This window comes from Myripristis murdjan, chromosome 17, assembly GCF_902150065.1.
Source record: "Myripristis murdjan chromosome 17, fMyrMur1.1, whole genome shotgun sequence".
NCBI classification, from domain to species: Eukaryota; Metazoa; Chordata; class Actinopteri; order Holocentriformes; family Holocentridae; genus Myripristis; species Myripristis murdjan.
In genome coordinates, this window is record NC_043996.1 from 23,494,370 (window position 1) to 23,516,684 (window position 22,315).

Here is a 22,315-nt window from a genome sequence, read left to right on the forward strand (position 1 = left end):
CAGCAGCGTTGACTCACACACACACCTGGCACATGCACGTCACAAGCTTTGAAAACACACCGAGTTTCATTTTCAGAGGGACTGACAGCTTCGGAGATTTCAAGAGAGATGTTTCTCATCGGAATCAACATCTACCATCTCGTACATCTACCTAAAAAAACACAAAATCCAAAATAAAACAGTATTTTAACATCTAATTAATCTGAGTAGGGCCTGTCCTACCATCTTTCTGTTTTCCTGGCACTCCTCCATGTGTTTTATGTAATATTTAATGAGGTTGAAATTCCTTAAAATAGACTTGGCAGGTATCCCCGGCCTCAAGAGTTTAGTTCCTACTCTGGAATAGAGACTCGAGCAGGTTTACAGAGATGTAATCAAGGAAGTCCTACGTCCAACCATATAAACTGTTTAGACTTGTTGTCATGTTATTATCTTCTCCTGTGTCATTTGTGCCGTTGCTATCTTTTCTCTTACGTTTTTATTGTATACTCTTTATGCTCTGGTGTGTTTACATATTTCATGCCAATAAAGAGCCTTTGACATGAATATAGAGAGAGAGTTGTGGCTTCAGATCTGATTTAGTGGTTAAACGCAAGCCAGGCGTTCACCCTGTTTCACTCAGGAAACGAGAGAATGGTCTCAGTAACGACACGTCCACAAATAGCTGTTTTTGCATTTTATTACAAAAGTACAAGAGTGTGTACAAGCAAAACAATCCTAAAAAACACTATTTACAAGAGAAGCTCGAATGCTGCGATAGAGAGGGGAGGACAAGTCGTGGGCCAGCAGACTGCTCCTTGCTCTCTTCAATACTTTGTGTAAACATCCTCACACACACACACACAAACATGCACATACGCAAACACACATGCACACACACACAAACACTAGCTGGAGTGTAAACTGGAGGACTCTGACTCTGTGGTTGTGGAGGCTCCGGTGCGTCTTCGTGGTAAAACTTTCAAACTGGAGGCCCGGCTCAGCGTGAGCGCTCTGCGGGCCGAGCTCTTGAACCCGGCGCCCAGGAAGGCGTACAGCAGCGGGTTGAGGCAGCAGTGGGCAAACGCCATCGGCTCGGCCACCGCCAACCACACGCCCAGCCCCACCTCCAGGCCGCAGCCTCTGGGCAGGACCTCCAGGCGCAGCAGGGCGTCCATGGAGATGCCCGCTCCATAGGGCAGCCAGCACACGAAGAAGCAGAGCACCAAGGCCACGGTGGTCCTGACCGCCCGGCGCTTCTGCCTCTGGCCCCCCAGCGGGCCTCGGGTCAGCCGGGTGATGATGACGCAGTAGCACACCAGGAGAACCAGGGCGGGGATCACCAGACCCACCAGGACCAGCTGCAGGTGGAAGACGGCCGCCCAGACAGGAGCGTTGTCCTGTGGGTAGAACCGCTGGCACACGGTCGCCCCCTCTCCTCCCTCCTGGGTGCGGGCGAATATCAAGTCGGGCACTGCCAACAGAGCAGCAGGCAACCATGCACCTGGAGCGAGAGGGAGATAAACTCAGATGAGTGATTGTGGGAGCGAAGAAAAATCTCCTTTGTTCAGTGTGAGAAGAAAGTTGGTGGAGTAGGAAAAAGGAACCTGGCACCTGCCTTAGAGATGGAAAAGTTTGCATCTGGTTGCATTTAGTGTTTTTTTTTCTATCACAAACATGGATATCCTGGAATTTATTCAGATGACGTTTTTCTGTTTAGGCCATTTATCTCTGATCATGCTTAAGAAAAGGAAAACTTAAAATTGGATCTTAGAACTAAGGTCAAAGAGCTGTAGCCTGAAAAAGCTGGCGCCATATTTTGCTTCATAAACACTGTAAAATGTAAACATCAACCGATGTTTATTCCACTTTTTCTGAGACATGGATACTGTTTGATGCATTTTTCTCTTTGGGATTTTTGCTAAATCTTGCCAAATCATTTGCTGAGGAGTGAATCTCACGACAAAGAGGGCTGTTGGGAAAGATAGAATGGGGTTAGATGAGGGATTAAGAGAGATAAGGTATGAGATGAGATGAGATGAGATGAGACAGAAAGAGGCGGGAAGGCCTGACAGACAGAAAGCAAGTTGAAATGGTTTAGACACTCACCCACATACACCAGTCTGTGTGCCAGCAGCTGCCTCAGACCTCCAGTGTTGGTGTCTGTGGCTCGTACCACAGCCAGGTAGCGGTCCAGGCTGATGAACGCCAGGATGAGCACACTGCCGTACAGGTTGACCGTGTAGATCACGTGCACGCCGACACACGCAATCTCTCCAAAACGCCAGTCGGCCAGAGCCGCGTCCACGGCCCAGAAGGGCAGCGCCAGCACGAAGAGAAGATCGGCAGCCGAGAGGTGGAGTCGATACCGGTCCGTGAGACTGCACTTCGACCTGCAAAGTGACACATTTCATCGTCTCGTCACTAAAGCCAGAAAACACATGTCCACACGGGGTGCACTGAAATGTTCTGCATAGTGCACAAGCTGCAAAAAAAAAAAAAAAAAAAAATCCCACGTCCGGTTTCTCACCTGCGCTGGCAGCCCAGCACCATGACCACCAGGCCGTTCCCGGTGATGCCCAGGGTGAAGATGAGGGCGTAGACCACGGGCAAGAAGACCTGCTGGAGGTCAGGGGTCACCACCTGCTCCAGGTCACAGGGCTCCTCCAGATCCATGCCCAGCTCCCCAGAGCCGGAGCCCGAGCCGGTGTCGTTCAAGTCATAATCGAAGACGATGTGCTGGAGACAAAAGACACAACGTGAATGGAGTGGATATTGAGTTTAAAGACAGAATAAAGGAGCAAGTAAAAGAGAAGGCAATCCCACTGAATCCTAAACACAGCAACTGGTAACGTGCCAGTCTCAAACCTTCCCCGGATATCTCACACAATGCATATAAATAGAAGCTCCTGTGTTTCAATATAGACACCAGGCAGGACCCTTACCTCATAATAAGACATGATGGAGACAATGCCTCTCTCCCTTCTTGGCCAAGTGTGGAGTGAAGAGGAGATTTCTATCTGGTGAGGTTATATAGCGCTGCTCCTGCTCCTCCCCCAAAACACTCACACACATCTGTGTTCCTGCTGAAATGTTTTTCCTGTTTTCGAGGTGTCAGGTGCTGATAGTATCGCAGGATACCCTGCTCTGTGTGTGTGTGTGTGTGTGTTTGAATTGTTTTGGCCCTGAGACCCCTGGTTTGTCATAATCAGGACCTCTTGGCCATAGGAAAGAGGGTGGATGATAATCAAACAATGACTGGAGAAATATGAGGGAATTCAAAATCAGTTTTAGATCAGCTTTGTCTCTGAGCCTTGCCGTCTGTTAAAACAGGGCAGGTTCCAGGGTCACGCCAGTTTCTGTTCTCACTGGAGTGTGAGAATACTTGTCCTACTTGCGTCATCATTTAATATGGTGCATGCAAGCACAAATGCATGACCGCTGGTGAGGGAGACAGAGGGGTGAGTGTGATATTCTGCGAGTGAATGTGAGATGATGGTTATCAGCTCTCCTGCTCTCTGTTCTGGCAAATACCAGGCTGGTAGGCTCCTTGTGTTCTTTCATCGTAAATGAACTGTGACTGAGTGTGTGTGTGTGTGTATGTGTGTGTGTGTTTGTGATGCTACCCTGTCGCCTTTCTCTGTGCAAAACAGATGGTCCAGTAGCCCATTTCAAGACTGGTGTGATCAGAAGCTGGCAGATCCCTCTGGAGTGCTGGAGTCTCCCACGTACAGCCTCGAGTGATGCCGGGTGGATTAGCAGGGTTAGACCCACTCTGTCTGGCCAATATCAGCCTTTTTTTTTTTTTTTTAAATATCAGACACCAGCATGTTCATGTCTTCCCTCTCCTATATGAATGGGAGCTTTTAAAAAAACAAAAAAAAACTGGGATTTTTAATATTAAAAGAATCTCTTCTTTTTTATTTTACATTGGTAATACTCTCTTTGTTCATTTTAATTATTAAAACATTTCATTAAAAAGACATGTACTTAAGAGATTTTTTTTGCATAGTAATTTTCTATTTTAAAGATACTTATCTATTCAAATTGAAATACTGGTAGGTTTATTTTTAATATATTTATACTTTAAAATAATACACAAAAATAAAACTTGCTCAAACCACAGTAGGCACATTTTCTGATAACATCCAGCCATTTCTGGGTGTTAATCCCTCATCCTCTCCCAGTGCACTAATCCCATAGGTAAACAGCCCCCCAGCCTGCTCTACTCAAGATTGAACATCCCTGCTCCTTATCTTCTTCTCGTTTTCCTCATCCTTCCTGCAGTCCCAGCCGATCCTATTGTCTCTTGTTACCTACTGGCTCTCAGAGAGATCCTGGCACACACTCAGGTGAACAAGTTAGGTGGCATCCAGTAACAGTTAAAACCTTGACTGTTTGGGGTTGTCTTAATCTTGCAGCACTGGTGGAGCAAAGGGCAGTACAGCCCATTGACAGGACTGCTAATTCCTCCATAAAATGGCGCCACCATGTGGGCTTCTGCAGACACTCAACAGGCAGATGATTCATACCCAGAACATGAATGGAGCATAACAGTCATTGTACTGTTTGCCACGGCCATTTGGCTGGTGCAGATCACAATGACGATTTTAGTTTTTTGCTATGGTGACAAGTCGGGTCACACTTGCTTGAGAACTGTTCAGATATGTTGTGCTGTGTAACCTGAAAGTATAAATTATTGCAAGAGGTGAACATTTGAATCTGTGTCTCCTGCTGTGTTACAGGGAGGCTGAGACAACAGTCAAAATTCGACATTAGCAACAAGGTATAAAAGTGTTTAAATGGAAACTGGCCAAAACCCATAACATTTGTCCAGTGCTTGGTTCCTCACTGCAACACTTTTTGCCTCAGAGTCGGCAAGTTGTTTTATATCGAATCTACGCCAGTAACCTGGAAGCGGTACGCATAAAAGTGACTGACCGCTGCCCAGACCATCCTGGGATGTTGATTTTAAGAGGGAAGAGCGCTCTACTCCATTCAAGGTGTGCGTTTATTCCATTTTGTGTCTAAATGTTAAAAAATAACAGTTTAGCACACAAAACCTTGTGCTTCAAACAGCACCCACTCGCTTCTGGCTACCAATTTCTCACCAGCAGGAATTCTCACACATTTAAAGTACTGGGCAAACAGGGTTTAAATTTACAAAGAGGGTCAATATTTAGCTACTGTGAAGGCAACTGGTAAGTCAACCTATTACAGGGATGCTTTAAGAACTGCAACATTAAAAAACAAAACAATGCATTTATTAACATTTGCCCTGTTGTATGAACCTTCACATCTTTACAGATATGGCTTCAGAAAATAAATAGAACTAAATATGTTTCTGAAACAGCACTTCGCTACTCAGATGAAGACCCTTATGAAACAGAGACATGGCTCCAAATATTTACACCAGGTTAATTCTCAACACTGAGAACAAACCTCAACACTGGAAACTGAGAATTTAAATAAAGCTACGTCAAAGATTGCACAAAGGTAGAAACAAACAAATAGATGGTAAACGTCACATCACTAACGCGTCTCCCTAATGACCACGCTGCTGTTGCCACGGAGTTGGGCAAGCAAGTCTCTGAAACCACCTCGTACCTTTCGCACCACATGTGGAGCCGAGGCCTTTGCTGGCGGGCTGGTGTCCATAGTGACTGCGGTGGGAACCACCTCGATGACGTCATGTGTGTCAGTTTTATCATCACTGGAAACAGGACTGCTGCTGCTGGCACTGCTTGGGCAAAGACTGACAGTAGCATTGTGGGCACTTTTGCTCTCAGTGTGTTGTTGAAGACTGCTGCTGTGGAGACGTTTCTGTTTTGTGAGGCGTGGCCCCAGGGCATGATCTCTTGTCCTCTTCCTCTTCCCCCTTGTCTTCCTCTTGCTTTTCACTGGCACACAGACACACTGCCTAAGGTTCCTGAAATAATACATTCAATTTTTTTTATGAAAACCAGCTGACTGACTCCTTTTGGTGCTCTGCAATGATCTATCAATGTTTCTAGCAATAGCACTAGCCTGCTAGAACGCAAAAAAATGACAAATGTTGTCACATAGTGCAAATAATGTAATTTTGCTAAAATCATACATCATTTTTTCCACACAGTGTATGGTCTGGTGGTGCAATGATTCATTCACTGCATTGATTGATATAAAAAGGAACAGAATGGATCATTCTGACTTTGCCCTGGGATGATATGTAAGGCACTGATTTACATCATTCAAGATTCTTAAAAAATGACCAAGTTGTGTTCAAACAGACTACCAAGAATTCCTTTTTGAATTGATTTTTTTCCTAGAATAAAAAATATTCAAGTAAATCTAATCGTGTTGTGTGAAAGTTTTCAAAATTTCAAAAGAAAAGCAAATGGTCAAACATTATTGCACACACATATATTCAACATGCAAAATTTTGCCTAAAAGTTTCTAAATCAGATCGTTGACATAAATCATTTGTTTACAAACATGAGTTAAATCATTCCAAAACAGAAAATAACATTCTTGAATTGAATCGCCAACTGCTGAATCATGAATTGAAATTCTATTAATCCAAAGTTTTGTAGTTCTACTATTGTCTCATTACTCCACTGCATAACTTTTCATTTAATTATATTTTCCAATTCAGAATAGATGTATTATATTACCTCTGGAGGAACGTGTGTGGCCTCGAGCAGGCTGACTGCTCTCTCCCTCCCACACACCACACAGGTCGCTTTTCACCGAGTTGTTTAAGCTGCCGTAAATGGGTCCAAAGCTTCCTGAGAAAAAACAATTAATGGAACAAAATTTAACTTAATGATGTCAGTACCATGTAGTGTCTACTGTCATCGACTTCTATTTACAGACTCAGTTACAAGCTTAATATTATTCATCATGGAGGCTGTAGTTTTGTATCACAACACAACTTATGTTAGAACATGAAGTTAGAAATGGTAAAAAAGCTGCAAAAAGTATGAAGTCAATCAACAGTCATAGGAAACAAAGCAAACATACATGTTATGCTCCATATTGGACATGCAACAAGTCAAAATGGTCACACAGGTTGAGAGTGAAAGTGAAAGCAGTAGCAATGTCTTGCTAATTGGGTCACTTAGCAACACATTGTAAATGTTGTTTATCGGAACAACAAATGTAAAACCGATCATTAGTTCCCCGGATGCAGTTACTTTGCTACGTTATTCCAAACTGACTGAACGAGCACAGGAATTCACCAGCCTGTAATGTGTATGTTGCCAACTAACAACAGACTCTACAGGCTAGCGCTACCTGGTGCAGTCAACATCAGCATGGTTACGTGTGTGTTGAACAACAATAAAATTTCCTGGGCACTGCTGATCTACCATGAATCCACTAAACACAGGCCTATTTTACACAAAAGCAATATTTACCCTTTGACATTACGCTTTCTTCTTGGTCTCCACGTCTTCATCAGCACCCACTGGTCACAGGTCAAGGAGGTGGGATCTGATGGACAAGTCAGACGGTTTTTGTACCAAAACATCTGTAAATATACTGAGGTGACATGCTTTTACAACAAACATGCAAGCTAAAATATTTCCTGTAAATAGGGTGTGGATGATCCTCTGTAGATCTATTAATTATACCATATATGTTTATAAATTTACATGCTTTCTTCTTATTATTCTAATATTTTGTCATTGTTGCATGCCACTTGCATCTTTTTTATTTTTCACGACATTTATTTTGCACGTTTGTTTTAGTGTGTTCTACAGCTGTTAATTATTTTTATATTTCTAGTTCATATATTCTAATCATGTAACTGTTGGTTATGTCCAATACACCGCACTTGATCTATTCTTCTTATTATTCCATTTTTCTTTGCTCTGTCTATTATTTGCTGCTGGAATTACCCAATTCCCCCTGCAGGGCCATTCAGTTTTATTTTATTATGCTTGCTTGTGCTCACCATTGTCTAACAGTTTGTCTTTGAGTGGTGTTGTCATCTTTTTTGCCTTTTGGTAGAGCTTGCGACAGCCTGAGCACCAGCCCTGTGGCGAGCTCTGCTTCACGAGACTGTCTGCATGCAGCAAAGAAGGACCAGAGGCAGTGCTGCAGAACGAGTGGCCAGAAACAGAGTCATTGTCTCCATCCTCTGACTTAGACACTGATTCATCTGCTACTTCAATCGGTTTTCCTTCATCTTCCTGGAACCCATGTTCTGCATCTTGTTCAGCATCTATGAGGTCGATGAGGTCATGGTCTGTCCCGTCATCTGAGATGACCATGGCGTCAGCAGGCCGTGCCTCCCTCTGCCCCGTCCATCTGCTGCCCTTCGTCCTGCGCTGGATAACGTCTTCCCCCCAGCTGGGACTCTTCTGGGCTTTCTTGGAGGACTTTCGGAGTTTAGAGGAGCGAGTGGAATACATGAGGCTTTTCCGCTTCGAACAATACTCAACTGACCTAAAACAGAGCCCAAATGTACACAGAGAGAAACGACACAACTCTCAATAAACTGCAATCAGCCACTTTGAAAGCATGAAGGTCTGAGACATCTTTAAGTACATAAATTTAGTGTGTCAATGTGTGGCAGTTCAGGTAGTAAAGGGCTTGATAGTGTTGTAGACTGGTGATCTCACAAAAATGAGACGTTATCGTGGGTCAGTGCGAGTCTGCGTCACAGAAATTTCAATAAACTTATTGTTCTGATAACATACATGAGGTATTCTACCCGTATGGAGAATGAATATCGAAGTGAAGTGGAGTCTTCCGTCTCAAGTCCTTTACCAGCTGCAGGCCTGTGAATTCAAATTCACACATCAACACAAACATGTCTCACACACACACAGCGGCTAACCTTCTTTAGCTCCGGTAGCTTCGATCAAAGCTATTTAACAACTGACTTGCTCTCGAGTAAGTCAGCAAAAACAAATACAAAACGGTTTCTAGGTGGCAAATCACCGACGATTTGTTGACGTACTTTAAAAAACTTACTTTGTCTCAGATTCGTTCGCGTATTTTCGCATGTTTACAACTGATTTTCAACTGTTTACAGCGACAAAACTGTCCAAGAAAAGCCAGAGGTGGTTAGCTAAAGGGGCTACGACAGCAGCACGAGCAGTAGCTATGGTTACCAGGGGTTACCAGAGGTTGCGAATACCAACGTACAGGCTCGAGCCTTCGGCGAGCGGCGCCAAGCCCTCTCCTCCGCGTGCAGCATGTAAACTTCGACGTCACGTTTCTTCTTGTTGTGCACTTGGCGCTTGTGACTTTCTTCTTCTTCTGCGTCGTTCTCAATTTCCGGTAGACTCGACGGCCTTGCGGCGCACTACTGCCACCTGCAGCGATTTGCATGCATTACACAACTCTATAACGTTACGGGCATGTTTGTGTTGTTTGCATTGTGTATATATGTTGTAGCGTGTGTTCAGTGTAATTCCCTTTTTGCACAGTAGGTGGTATTTAGAGCAGAGGGAACATACTAACATGGGAGGCAGTAATCACAGACTAGGTGTGGTGTTTACCGGGGAAAGTGCACAGTTTTTTTTTTTTGACCCACCTATTAGTTTGCATGGAAGTTATATTTGATATGCGAGTGAACTATTTTCACCACCGTGGATAGATAGAGCTGATGGACAAATAAATTCACCGAAGTTTGGAATCGTGAATTATTTTACCGACATGCTATACAAAGGAGAGCCGTCACTTATAGGCAACTACTGGTAAGCAGCCCATCAGTGGCTTGTTTTTTTTTTTTTTTTTAATTAATCAATTAATTTTTTTGTCAAGTCACTACACACTGTAATATTATTTTTACATGCTTCACCCCAGCTCTAAATGCATGTTCTTTATGAAAATCCGTTCTGGCGTTGAAGGGTTTGCATTTCATACTTCCATACTTCTTCCACCATGGAGGTTTTTACATTTCACCCTAGTTTATAATTTAATACATATGCCCCTTCATGGTGCCTCTGTTGTGTATTACAGTGGGCAACAGTAATTAAAAAACAACAACAAGCAAACAAACACTCAGAATAGTTAGTTACCTTCTTCTGCCTCGTTTGCATCAACTTGTTGGTGCATTTACAGCCAACAGCTGGGCAGTCATATGAATTAAGAAAGTGTACACTTAAGTTTACATACACAGGATAGGCCTACATGCATGCATAATATAAAGAGTAGCTCAGTTTATTTGTATAACCCTGTTGAGTAAGGTTAGACGATTAATCTGTTTACCAATAGCCTATGATATGTCTTTTTTTTTTTTTTTTTTTTTTTTATATAAATATATATAAATATCGGTCAGGTATTGGTGTGCCCATGTCAGGAATTCCCTCTGATATGAAAAAGCTATTTTGCTGTTTTGTTAAAAATATTTTGAATATTCTTTGACAATATATGAGAGCAATCTCTCTGTCTCTCTTTCTCAGATTTTTATTTATTTTTATGTTTCCTTTGGTAATAGTTGGTTCACGCATTTCATTACAAAAGATATATATATATATATATATATATATATATATATACACAGTACAGGCCAAAAGTTTGGACACACCTTCTCATTCAATGCGTTTTCTTTATTTTCATGACTATTTACATTGTAGATTCTCACTGAAGGAATCAAAACTATAAATGAACACATGTGGAATTATGTACTTAACAAAAAAAGGTGAAATAACTGAAAACATGTTTTATATTCTAGTTTCTTCAAAATAGCCACCCTTTGCTCTGATTACTGCTTTGCACACTCTTGGCATTCGCTCGATGAGCTTCAAGAGGTAGTCACCTGAAATGGTTTTCACTTCACAGGTGTGCCTTATCAGGGTTAATTAGTGGAATTTCTTGCTTTATCAATGGGGTTAGGATCATCAGTTGTGTTGTGCAGAAGTCAGGTTACTACACAGCCGACAGCCCTATTGGACAACTGTTAAAATTCATATTATGGCAAGAACCAATCAGCTAACTAAAGAAAAACGAGTGGCCATCATTACTTTAAGAAATGAAGGTCAGTCAGTCCGGAAAATTGCAAAAACTTTAAATGTGTCCCAAAGTGGAGTTGCAAAAACCATCAAGCGCTACAAGGAAACTGGCACACACGAGGACCGCACCAGGAAAGGAAGACCAAGAGTCACCTCTGCTTCTGAGGACAAGTTCATCCGAGTCACCAGCCTCAGAAATCGCAAGTTAACAGCAGCTCAGATCAGAGACCAGATAAATGCCACACAGAGTTCTAGCAGCAGACCCATCTCTAGAACAACTGTTAAGAGGAGACTGCGCCAATCAGGCCTTCATGGTCAAATAGCTGCTAGGAAACCACTGCTAAGGAGAGGCAACAAGCAGAAGAGATTTGTTTGGGCCAAGAAACACAAGGAATGGACATTAGACCAGTGGAAATCTGTGCTTTGGTCTGATGAGTCCAAATTTGAGATCTTTGGCTCCAACCGCCGTGTCTTTGTGAGACGCAGAAAAGGTGAACGGATGGATTCCACATGCCTGGTTCCCACTGTGAAGCATGGAGGAGGAGGTGTGATGGTGTGGGGGTGTTTTGCTGGTGACACTGTTGGGGATTTATTCAAAACTGAAGGCACACTGAACCAGCATGGCTACCACAGCATCCTGCAGCGACATGCCATCCCATCCGGTTTGCGGTTAGTTGGACCATCATTTATTTTTCAACAGGACAGTGACCCCAAACACACCTCCAGGCTGTGTAAGGGCTATTTGACCAAGAAGGAGAGTGATGGAGTGCTGCGGCAGATGACCTGGCCTCCACAGTCACCGGACCTGAACCCAATCCAGATGGTTTGGGGTGAGCTGGACCGCAGAGTGAAGGCAAAGGGGCTAACAAGTGCTAAACACCTCTGGGAACTCCTTCAAGACTGTTGGAAAACCATTTCAGGTGACTACCTCTTGAAGCTCATCGAGAGAATGCCAAGAGTGTGCAAAGCAGTAATCAGAGGAAAGGGTGGCTATTTTGAAGAAACTAGAATATAAAACATGTTTTCAGTTATTTCAGCTTTTTTTGTTAAGTACATAACTCCACATGTGTTCATTCATAGTTTTGATTCCTTCAGTTAGAATCTACAATGTAAACAGTCATGAAAATAAAGAAAACGCATTGAATGAGAAGGTGTGTCCAAACTTTTGGCCTGTACTGTATATATATATATATACATATATATATATATATATATATATATATATATATATACACACACACACACACACACACACACACACACACACATATATACACACTAGTGATAGTTTTCTTGTTTCTTTCTGCCTTTCTTTTTCAAAGTAAAGTTTAAACAGGCTGTCGGCAGCTTCTGTTATATATTGCAACCAGCATCAGCCATAAAAAAACAACAACAAGCAAACATGTTGAACCTTCCTGTAGAGTTAAAAAAAAATGCAACAATAATCTAAGGAACCCCTCCGCTGATGGTATTTCAAGTTGACATTAATACTCGGGACCGGACATCCTGCTCTCTCAGGTGCTGGTTAATGCATCAAGTTCTGTTATTGCCTCATTCTACTAATTCCACTGAGCTTTGTTTAGGTGTAGTAACTATCAGCTGTGACATTGTGCTTGTAATCTATGTAGGAATAGCAGTAACTAAACCACTGAAAACACCATATGACCTTTCTACTCTTGTTATCTCTCTCACCTCATGTACAACCCCACCAAATGCTAGAGAGGCTCAAGGGCTGCCAGTGTTACCCTTTTTTGTAAAGGAGGACTTTGAACACACACATAAAACTCGACTAATTCGCCGAGGAATTCCAACAACCCAAAGAAGGAGGAGAGCTGACAGGGCCCCTCACATCAGAGAGAGGGGAGACGAGAAGGACCTTTGAAGAAAAACGTGGACACTTGCATGCTCTTGGAGTCCGTTTGCTCGTCATTTTGCCTCACTTTATCTTCTGCGTTTGATTGATTGAGGTATAGAATCAAGGACCGAGACACTGAAAAAGAAAATGTGGAAAGCAGTAGTGTGTGTGTGCCTGCTGCTGAACGTAGCTGAGGAGCTGAATGCGGCCGGAGATGAGGCGAGCCGACCTGCTGCAGAAAACACCGGACCCGAAACGAAGGCCAGAGGAAGCCTTGCTGAGAGTCCAAGTGGTTCTTTCTTTGGTCATTTGCTGGTGATACCGATGGATGGCAGTCACTGGATGGGTATGAAGGCCATTGCTGAAGAAATAGGTCGTCGTGGACACCAGGTCACTGTGGTGATCCCTGAGGTCAGCATGCGGATGGGCCCTGGTAAACACTACAAAACTCTGACTTTTCCTGTCCCTTATGGCAAGAAAGAGATCGATTCAATGTTGTCCATGCACATGGAAGTACTACGCCAATCTACACAGTCTTTCATGGAGAAAATAAACAGCCGATTTTCACAAATAAAGAACATCACAAGCTTCATCCATACCACTGCTGAAAGCCTGCTGTTCAACGCCAGTGTCATCTCACATCTATCACAGCAGGTGAGGGAGTGTGTGTACAGAGCCTTTTACATACAGACAAAACTCTGGGTAGATTGTGCTGTAACTTCCAGAGGCTAAAATTTGTTGGTTGCAGATGAAGTCATCATTTACACCTTGAAGTTGAAGTGAAAGACATGAGTGAGTCACAGAGACAGAAAGAAGTGCACATTCCTTTGTGTTTATGCAGTAAACCTGACCTACCTTATTATCTGACATGCCATCTGACTCTGTGGAAGATTTGTACCAATCAGTTACTTTACCTCTGTTCCTCTCCAATCCTTTCTTTTCCTCTCACTCTAACAGCACTTTGATGCCGTCTTGACAGACCCATTGGTGCCCACGGGCTCATTAATAGCTAGGAAGTTAGGTGAGTTGCCGCCATATTAGTCTGTATCTCGTCTTGTCATGTTCATGGCTCCATGTTTTCCTCCTTAAATCACTCTCAGGTCTTCCCATCGTCAATTTGCTGAGAGGGATTCCATGTGCCTTGGACACCAAGTCTGCAGCCTGCCCCGCCCCTCCCTCCTATGTCCCTCGCTTCTTCACCAAATTCACAGATAAAATGAACTTCTGGCAAAGAGTAATCAACACTTTGGTGAGCACAGACAGCTTACAGGCAAACATGCACACACAGATTGGTGGAATTTCTTGAAGCATATTTAACTTCAAAAGTCAGCTGACCTGAGGGGAGCAATGCTATACACTCAGTGGCCAGGTTATTAGGTATTTTTGCAGTACTGGGATTTTCTGCTCCTATAGCTAAAAAGGTATCTGCCTGCCAGGGCCAGATTAACCCATCATGGGGCCGCTGGGCACACTTGTCATGTTAGGCCCCTCTCTCCCCAGTATACACCCAAGTAACTCAAGATGCTAAACTTTTAACAAACAAGGTAAATGTTACAGCTTCAATGTATGGGTGAAACTAATTTTTAGCCCCCACAAACTGCCATTCATGTAGAGCTCACTCAGTCTGTGAATAAATATCTGTACAACCCCAAGGTAAGTGTCTTAATTTTATGTGAGCTTTATTTACATTTACATTGCAGACTGTGACTATAAGGTGCCAAGTGGTAGGAATGAAGGACCAAAAATATTAAATGTTGGAATTTATTGAAAAGGTTTCATCGTCTTTCTACATAGATTTCCCTTTGTATTAAGTGGCAGTGAGTCAAAGGCACATTAAAAACCTAATAAATAAGTAGTAATACTGAGTAGAACAAGTACACAGGCGTATTAATAAAACCTATCGAAGGCAGAATAAAAGCAGGGCACAAACTGGAGTAAAACAGAGAAAGAGTGGAAAAATCGGACATCATGAGTCATGGAAGGCAGGGAATAAAACATGGGCAAATTACAAACTTTGAAGGCATTTTACAAAAGCAAACACACTAGCAGACAAAATAAACACAACTAAAGGCAGGGCAGGACAGGAGCCATCAGTTCCAACACAGAAGAGGCAGAAAATGGGACGTATGAGGTGAAACGAGGACAGATAGGGACTGTAGGCCAGCACGAGCCCATGTCGAGGCTTATAAATCAGTAAGAGGACTTCAAAATCTCCTCTGCTGCGAACTGTATGAATACTTCTGCTTAGCAGGGATGGCTCGATACCACTTTTTCACATCCGATACCGATACCGATACTGCAGCCTTGAGGATCGGCCGATACCAATACCGATCCGATTCTTTTTGTCACTCTAAAAGTTGTTAATAATACGTGGATGTAATTTCTTGATACTGACATCTAAAAACACCACATTCACTGTACAACAATTATTTTGGTCCCCTAAAGAAAGAAGGAAAATATGTGACAACAACTGAAGTCATGTGTAACACTAAATAAAAGTGCAACTTGGTGCAAATTTTGCATTTGAGTTAGTTTTATCAACTCGGAGCAGTTTCACCTGGAGTTAAGCGCGTGCACAACTATAAGACGAGTCACCATGGCAACGGGGAAGCGTTGGGCTGCGTTTTTCACCCCAATTGAATTGGAAATCTTAATGCATTCATACAGCGAGTTTGAACTTTTTTTTTTTTTTTTTTTTTTAAAGTGCAACACCGCTGCAGCGGCAAAGGAGAGGGAGACGGCATGGGAGAACATGCTCGGGTCAGTGCGTAAGTTTAAATGTAGTCCGTTGCAATCAATAATATTACAGGGGAAAACTGCTTGAATTACCGCTGGCCTATTAATTTATTTCATTTAGAACGGTAACGCTCAAAAAGATAATTGTCTGGAAATGCTAAAACATCTATGCGCGGTCTTATGACCATCTCCCGACGAATATTTAATTCTCTGCGCAGTAACACTGCACCTTCATCCACGGGATCTTTGTCGAAAGGACATGCCATGTTCGTGAAAAAAAGACGCCACCTAACTACTAATGGACTTCTAATAAAGGCCTACTGACTGTATTTTAATTATTGTTTTTTAAATAACAGACGGCAGAACCAATATGCGGAGCCAAAACTCGCCTGCTGACTGAATGAATGAGGAAGTTAAATACGGTGTGTGGCTGAAAGAGGGCGGACACAGAGAGAAACTCGAGGTTTCATGAGAAAAACCTGGTCCCGACCAGGTTAGTTTCATGGAGTCTGTTACTGCGGTAACTGACCGAGAGCTTCAGTTCCCTCCCTCTGTGAAACAGGCTAGAGTTAGCCCTCTTTCTCTGCTTTGAGTTATCTCCCTTTGTGAAACAGAAAACTCAGAGTTTCCCTCATTTCAGGGTTAACAGACTTTTCACTAAACCTGCTTTGTGAAACGGACCCAAGATTTGCTGCACCCCCCCAAAAAAACGGTTCGTTTTTCTTTGCACTCGCCTGTAAAAAGTCTCCGTACTCCTTTCCATGATGCTTCTTCAGATGCTTTATTAAGTCCGTTGTGTTAAAATGTCCGGTTCTGCTACCACCCCTTGAGACACTCATATAGTTAACAGAGTACAGTAGAGGACATGACTACAGCTCTGCAGGCTTCTGCTCACGTGACGAAAACACAGGCACATGGCAACCATGGCGACAGCTCGTCTGTGTTACGGCTTGTCGCGCAAAGTAAAGTTGAGGATATATGAGATAGCTTGGGCTTATGGATCGGATCGGACGGGTTCTAATAAAAAAAAATCTGATACCCGATCCAGTCATTTTGGCCTGGATCGGACTCGATACCGATCCAGTGGATCGGATCGGACGATCACTAATTTTTAGCACTACTGCAGAGGTGATAAAGGCAATTTTGATTTTGCATTTTGATAGAAGCAACTAGAGAGAGGCTAGAGTCAAAAATCACACCAGATGATGTGAAAATGATGAACTGGGCATCGCAGAATGACCTAGTAGGTATTTTAAATCAACTGCAACATAAATTGTCTGTCAGCGTCACAGCTGGGGGCCACAGTTTATCTGAAATTAGTGAGATGTTGTAAAAGCGTACCGAGCACAGCTGTATTTTTCTAAAAGCCATGAGTTCATATTTAGCATGGTTAACAATCAGCTGACCAAATGGTAATGAAACTCCTTATCATGCTAGTTCATGAAGTTCACTGTCCTCTGATGACTCTGACCTGCAGATGAGTTTATTGGAGCCACTGCTATGCCGGCTGTTGTATTGGCACTTCGACCAAATAGCTTATCAGTTCCTGGGAGAGGAGGTGGGTGTCGCTGAAGTGCTGTCCGAGTCTGCTATCTGGCTGCTCAGGTAATATTCACATAGTTTATATGTTGATAATACACATGACACAACTCTGTGATATACTGTGCTGTGTCTATAGCTGTGGAGACAGTTGGCCAATGAAGGTGTTTTTGGCACCATCCTGGATGACTTTTAATGCCAACACCAACTCCATCTGCAAAAACACAATCAGAGACTTTTTCTTGAGAAAGTTTTAACGTTGACAAATCGCTCTTGAAAATGTTTTTCTTTTATTGAGTCAATTTTAACTTTTGCAGTGATTTTGTTGGTTGTGAGCATGGTTAACAAAATAGTAAAATACTGTAATATTAACGCTAAGCTGCAGTGGCTTGGATTCAAATCCAGCCCCTGACTCTTCGCTGCATGTCATGCCCTCTCTCTGTCCTGTCTTTTCTGTCTCTCTCCACTGTGACCGTCCAATAATGCAGAAATGCTCAAAAAAACAAAAAACAAAACAAAACAAAAAAAACAGAAAAGAATGTTAAACTTTGCCAAAAGACCATTGGCACCAGCATGAGTGATCTTGGCCATGTTTATCAAGTTAGAGCTCCTCACGAGGGCAAAGGCCACCCTGGTGCACCGCCAACACCTTCGTCATGCAGAGTTTTTAAGCACACTATCTCCTTGTGGGCCAAATCAAACAGATTTCTGAGATTAGATGATTAGTATTACACACACACACACACACAGACACACTTGAACAAAGAATCGAAGTACTTTTATAGCTCATTGCAGATTTTATTATGATAACGTTTACTGTGTTTATTATATGCATTTATGTGATGTGTATCTTTTTATGGTATGTATTGGTTGTGGTGACTGCTGCTGGCAGAACAAATTACTCCTCGGGTACAATAAAGACTATCCAATCCAGTGTATAATATTGTGGTACTCTGTACAGGACTGACACCATACTAGACTTCCCTCGCCCCCTCATGCCTAATATGGTGTTTGTGGGCGGCATCAGCTGCAACATCAGAAACCCCCTGCCACAGGTAAGGCCAGTGTGTTTGTGTGTGTTTTACACTTAGACTACATTTAAGACCAAAAAAAAGTTCAGAGACAGATGCCACCTGTGACTGTGTGTACATGTGTATATTTGTAGGATCTGGAGTCCTGGGTGTCAGGAGAGCACGGCTTTGTGGTGTTCACCCTGGGCTCTATGGTGTCTGTTCTGCCTGAAGAAATAGCCGCTGTCTTCCTCGAGGCCTTCAGACAGATTCCACAGAAGGTAAGGTATGGTAACTGTCTAAACACAACACATCACAGGTTTGAGGAGAAATAGTGTGTCATCGATGATGTCTCTGTTTTTTCTCTCTTTTTACTTTCCCCCCATTTCTCATATTTCTTTATTTATCTCCCCTTTTCTGTTTTTGTTTTGCTGACCCCTTTTGACTTGGCTCCTTCCTCTTCTAATTTTCTAACCTTTCTTTCGTTCTCTTGCTTTTTCTTTCACACAGAGATACAAATTTAGGCCTTATTCATCTGTTTTGCTAAGTTAATCTTTTTTTTTTGTTCTCTATTGCATATCTAGTTGTCAAAGATTTTAGCTACATATGGCTCATCCTTGATCTAATATATTTGTAAATATCCTTCTGTGTGTGTGTGTAGGACCTCTATTTTGTGTTTATAATAAAAAACACAGTCAGTCACAAAAATGTAATTGATGAACATTAACAAAAATAAGAATTTGCCTTCAATAACAGGTTATATGGAGATACACAGGGCCAGTTCCTGACGATGTCCCAGAAAATGTGAAGATGATGAAATGGGTACCACAGAATGAACTACTAGGTATTTTAAATCCACTGCAACATAAACAGATTTTACTCGAGGTGACAATTTAGGTATGACTAGGCAAAATGCACCAAAGATGTGCTTTATTGTGTAACTTAAAGGAATGACTCACACAAAAAGGAAAATTTCATCATTATCTGGTCACACCTGTTGCCATTTGAAACACAGGTGAGCTGGGGAACAGCTTATGCGCCTTCAACTGGAGTCAAGGGGAGAATAACAGAAACTCAAATAAAGAGCATCTACCAACTCTCAAAAAGTATACAATCAAACTTGATCAGAGGATATTTGATGATCCACCTCACCTGCTGTTCCCAAAGTGCACCCTCCTCCCGTCTGGTCGCAGAAGGTTCCCGATGCCCAGACCCAAAACAAAAAGAGCCATCACTTCTTTCATCCCAAGGAGCATACAACATGAAAACAAAACCCAGAAGTTAAACTATAGCGATTTCTTATTCTAAGCACTTGCCCACCCTTCTACTTTACCCACAAGTCATGCACTTTAGTTACTGGTTTGTCTAATTATTGTATTCGATGAAGATGGCCTGTCTGTGCAGTGACCTGGTGGGTCCCTTGTTTAGTGTTGCTTTAGTGTTGCTGTGTTACTCAGTGTTTTAATGTTGCTCTTTGTGAGCAGGACAAATTCCTTTCAGGGCAATAAAGGTTCATTTGTCTTATCAATGGAAAACAGATTTACTCTTGGCATTTGGAGGCAGGATGCATGCCACCGCTTTATAGCTGTTGTCTATCCACTCTCCTTTTCACCAAATATACCATGGATAGTGAAGATTTGCACTAAATTATGGTGTAACTTTTTCACTCAGGATGCAATCATTTGGCCTCAGAAATCTCCACTTGGCTCATGCAGTTTGTTGCTCAGAGTAAATTTGCCTGTTTTTGAACTCTGAAATGAGGTAGGCATTGGCTTGTTTTGGAGAAGGCTGCTACGAAGTCGCACAGTCGCTTTACACGTCACCTGCGTTTCAACTGGACGGCACATGAGCAGATGATGACAAAAATTTTATTTTTGGGTGAACTGTTCATTTAAAATCAGTCCAGTAATAGCCTCCTCGTGGGCAGCAAGCCTATCTGACTTTGTGTGTGTGTGTGTTTGGGTGTATTAGCACATCATGGAGTTCGGGCTTTCATCACTCATGCTGGGTCACATGGTCTATATGAGGGCTTGTGTCATGCTGTTCCCATGGTGATGATGCCACTTAATGGAGACCAGTCTGACAACGCTCATCGGATGGCAAGCAGGGGAGTGGGTGTTGTCTTGGACATGTCTACCATCACCGTGGAAACCCTCCTTCAGGGACTAAATGATGTCATCAATAACAGCAGGTGAGGGTTCCTCATGTTATTGACACGTTAGTTTTCACTGCATCATCACAATGTAGACGTTACCCTGACTGTGAAAAGTTTGTTTTCTACTTTGTGTTCATTGTCACTTCCCCTCCGTGTGTGTGTGTGTGTGTGTGTGTGTGTGTGTGAGAGTGCAGGTATAAAGAGAGTGTGGAGAAGCTTTCAGCTCTTCATAAAGACCGGCCCTTCGACCCCCTCGAGCTCTCCGTGTACTGGACAGAGTTTGTGATGCGGCACAAAGGGGCGACACATCTGAGAGCTGCTGCTCATGACCTCAACTGGGTCCAGTACCACTGCCTGGATGTACTGGCACTGCTGGCTACTGTGGTCCTGCTCGTTGTCATGGTGACCATGAGATGCATGAGACTGTGCCTTAGGAAGCTGAGCAGGAAGAGGAAGCAGGACTAATCTGAAGGCAGGAAGAGCAACTGATTATCAAAAGCAGATCTACAAAAGTCAGCCATAACAGACTTTGTGAAGGGATATAAAAGATAAAGCTTACTATTAAAACACACCTTCAAAATGAATCAGTATCATCCATTGATATGAGACTGTGTAGTCCAATGCCAGTCTGTGTCAACATTGGAGACAGAGGCCATTGGCTGCAAACCAGAATATCGTTCATCTCCAACCAACCTATAATACTCTCAACAGCTGATTCTTGTCCTATGCAACCTTGACTGACCTCATGCCTCATATGGAAGGGCAGATAATGTAATGGGGGCTGTGTGGATTTGACAGAGCCTAAATGGTCCATGCTTCATTATGGTCTCTTCCCTCATACGTAAGGATAAAAGAAACGGCTATTTTTAAAGCCCTTGACACACAAATCCATCCACCAGTCGGTTGTGAGGTCTCATCAGCAGCTTACAGGCCAGTTCAGTATGTTGAACTGGCAGAGGGGGCCGATGGGGAAGAGCTTTCTGATTGACTTCAGCTGAAGAGAATCAGGGCACGCAAAACAAACAAACAAACAAAAAAAATAAACAAATCAAAAAAATCCAGTAGTGTTGATATTGTGCTGAGTGTTCGGATGTTATCCTCTCTACTTAAAATATCAAAGATAAATTCAATGAACTGATCTAGAAATTGACCACAGGGCCCTGGGGATGATAGAGCACCACCATGAGGCCAGACGAGGTAGTGCAGGATTGCTTCACAGAGAGCAACTCAAAGGAGGCAAAATTTGGAGAAAATTCAGGTTTACCCCCACGTTTCTTTGTTGTCCTAGCAGAATGGGAAAAGAGTTGGAGGGTGAGGCTTCATTTAAAGGGAGAAAAATCTGGACAAGGCAGAGATCATTGATCAGGTCGTTGACCAGTGATGCCTTATGGGAGAGCAACCTGATGTTAATAAAACCTAAATTTAGGGTTACCGGTGTTCTGTCGATTTTTGCTGCTTTGTCGAAATTTCGCTACCGCCGCCTAAACCGACAGGTTAATCTATCGATATCGGCATTAAGTGGGCAAAGTTAAATGTTCTCTCGTGTGTCTAGGTCAGGGGCGTCGTAGCCTATATGGGGGAAAAGTTAGGACAATCCCAGGTCCCTTGCCTGACAGAGGCCCCAAAAAATAGGTAAAAACTAATATGAAATTAGTTAAATGAATTAATGCAGAAATCGACAGAACACAGGTGTTGTGCCAAGGTACGTATCCCCGATAAAAATTGTTTCCCCTGTCCGGTTTTGCCGAATAAAACATGGGTTTTCAATCAAAGCAACTGCTTAAATTTGCTAACACCAACCCTAAGACTAATCCTAACCTTAACCCTCTGCAAAAGCTTGTGGATAAAACTTGAGCACTAAAACATCGTAGTTCCGCCCTCGTTGAATGTATGCGCGCTCCTGTCGGCTCCCGCGGACAGGGGACACAATTTTTTATTGGGGACAACTTGGCACAACACCGGCCGTATGACTATCATATTGGTGGAGGGAATCGGCTGAATTGGACCTAAGGTGCGATGAGATGTGGTTTGTCTGTGCGGCCATGAGAGTAGGCTACGCTAATGAGAAGTTCTGTTATTGCCTCTGACTTCACAA

General features: G+C 42.9%; 3 protein-coding genes across 3 annotated transcripts; 1 reads left to right on the forward strand and 2 right to left on the reverse strand.

Moving 5' to 3' along the window:
- Positions 1-676: 676 nt before the first annotated feature.
- Positions 677-3,842, reverse strand: LOC115375286 (C-X-C chemokine receptor type 4-like). The gene is made up of 4 exons (XM_030074698.1): positions 2,925-3,842; positions 2,510-2,718; positions 2,089-2,372; positions 677-1,483 (listed from the first exon to the last, which is right to left on the reverse strand). The coding sequence occupies exons 1-4, from the start codon at positions 2,937-2,939 to the stop codon at positions 888-890; spliced, it is 1,104 nt and encodes a 367-aa protein (XP_029930558.1). The 5' UTR covers positions 2,940-3,842; the 3' UTR covers positions 677-887.
- Positions 3,843-4,972: 1,130 nt separating this feature from the next.
- LOC115375285 (uncharacterized) lies at positions 4,973-9,261 on the reverse strand. Its single transcript, XM_030074697.1, has 6 exons — positions 9,115-9,261; positions 8,678-8,744; positions 7,916-8,409; positions 7,377-7,452; positions 6,633-6,746; positions 4,973-5,908 (listed from the first exon to the last, which is right to left on the reverse strand). The coding sequence occupies exons 1-6, from the start codon at positions 9,164-9,166 to the stop codon at positions 5,512-5,514; spliced, it is 1,200 nt and encodes a 399-aa protein (XP_029930557.1). The 5' UTR covers positions 9,167-9,261; the 3' UTR covers positions 4,973-5,511.
- Positions 9,262-9,446: 185 nt separating this feature from the next.
- Positions 9,447-21,289, forward strand: LOC115375707 (UDP-glucuronosyltransferase 1-1-like). The gene is made up of 10 exons (XM_030075230.1): positions 9,447-9,668; positions 12,645-13,434; positions 13,738-13,801; positions 13,881-14,029; positions 16,994-17,121; positions 18,017-18,110; positions 18,221-18,346; positions 18,822-18,909; positions 20,037-20,256; positions 20,415-21,289. Exons 2-10 carry the CDS (start codon positions 12,928-12,930, stop codon positions 20,683-20,685), a joined length of 1,647 nt encoding a protein of 548 aa, XP_029931090.1. The 5' UTR covers positions 9,447-9,668; positions 12,645-12,927; the 3' UTR covers positions 20,686-21,289.
- The last annotated feature ends 1,026 nt before the right edge of the window (positions 21,290-22,315 follow it).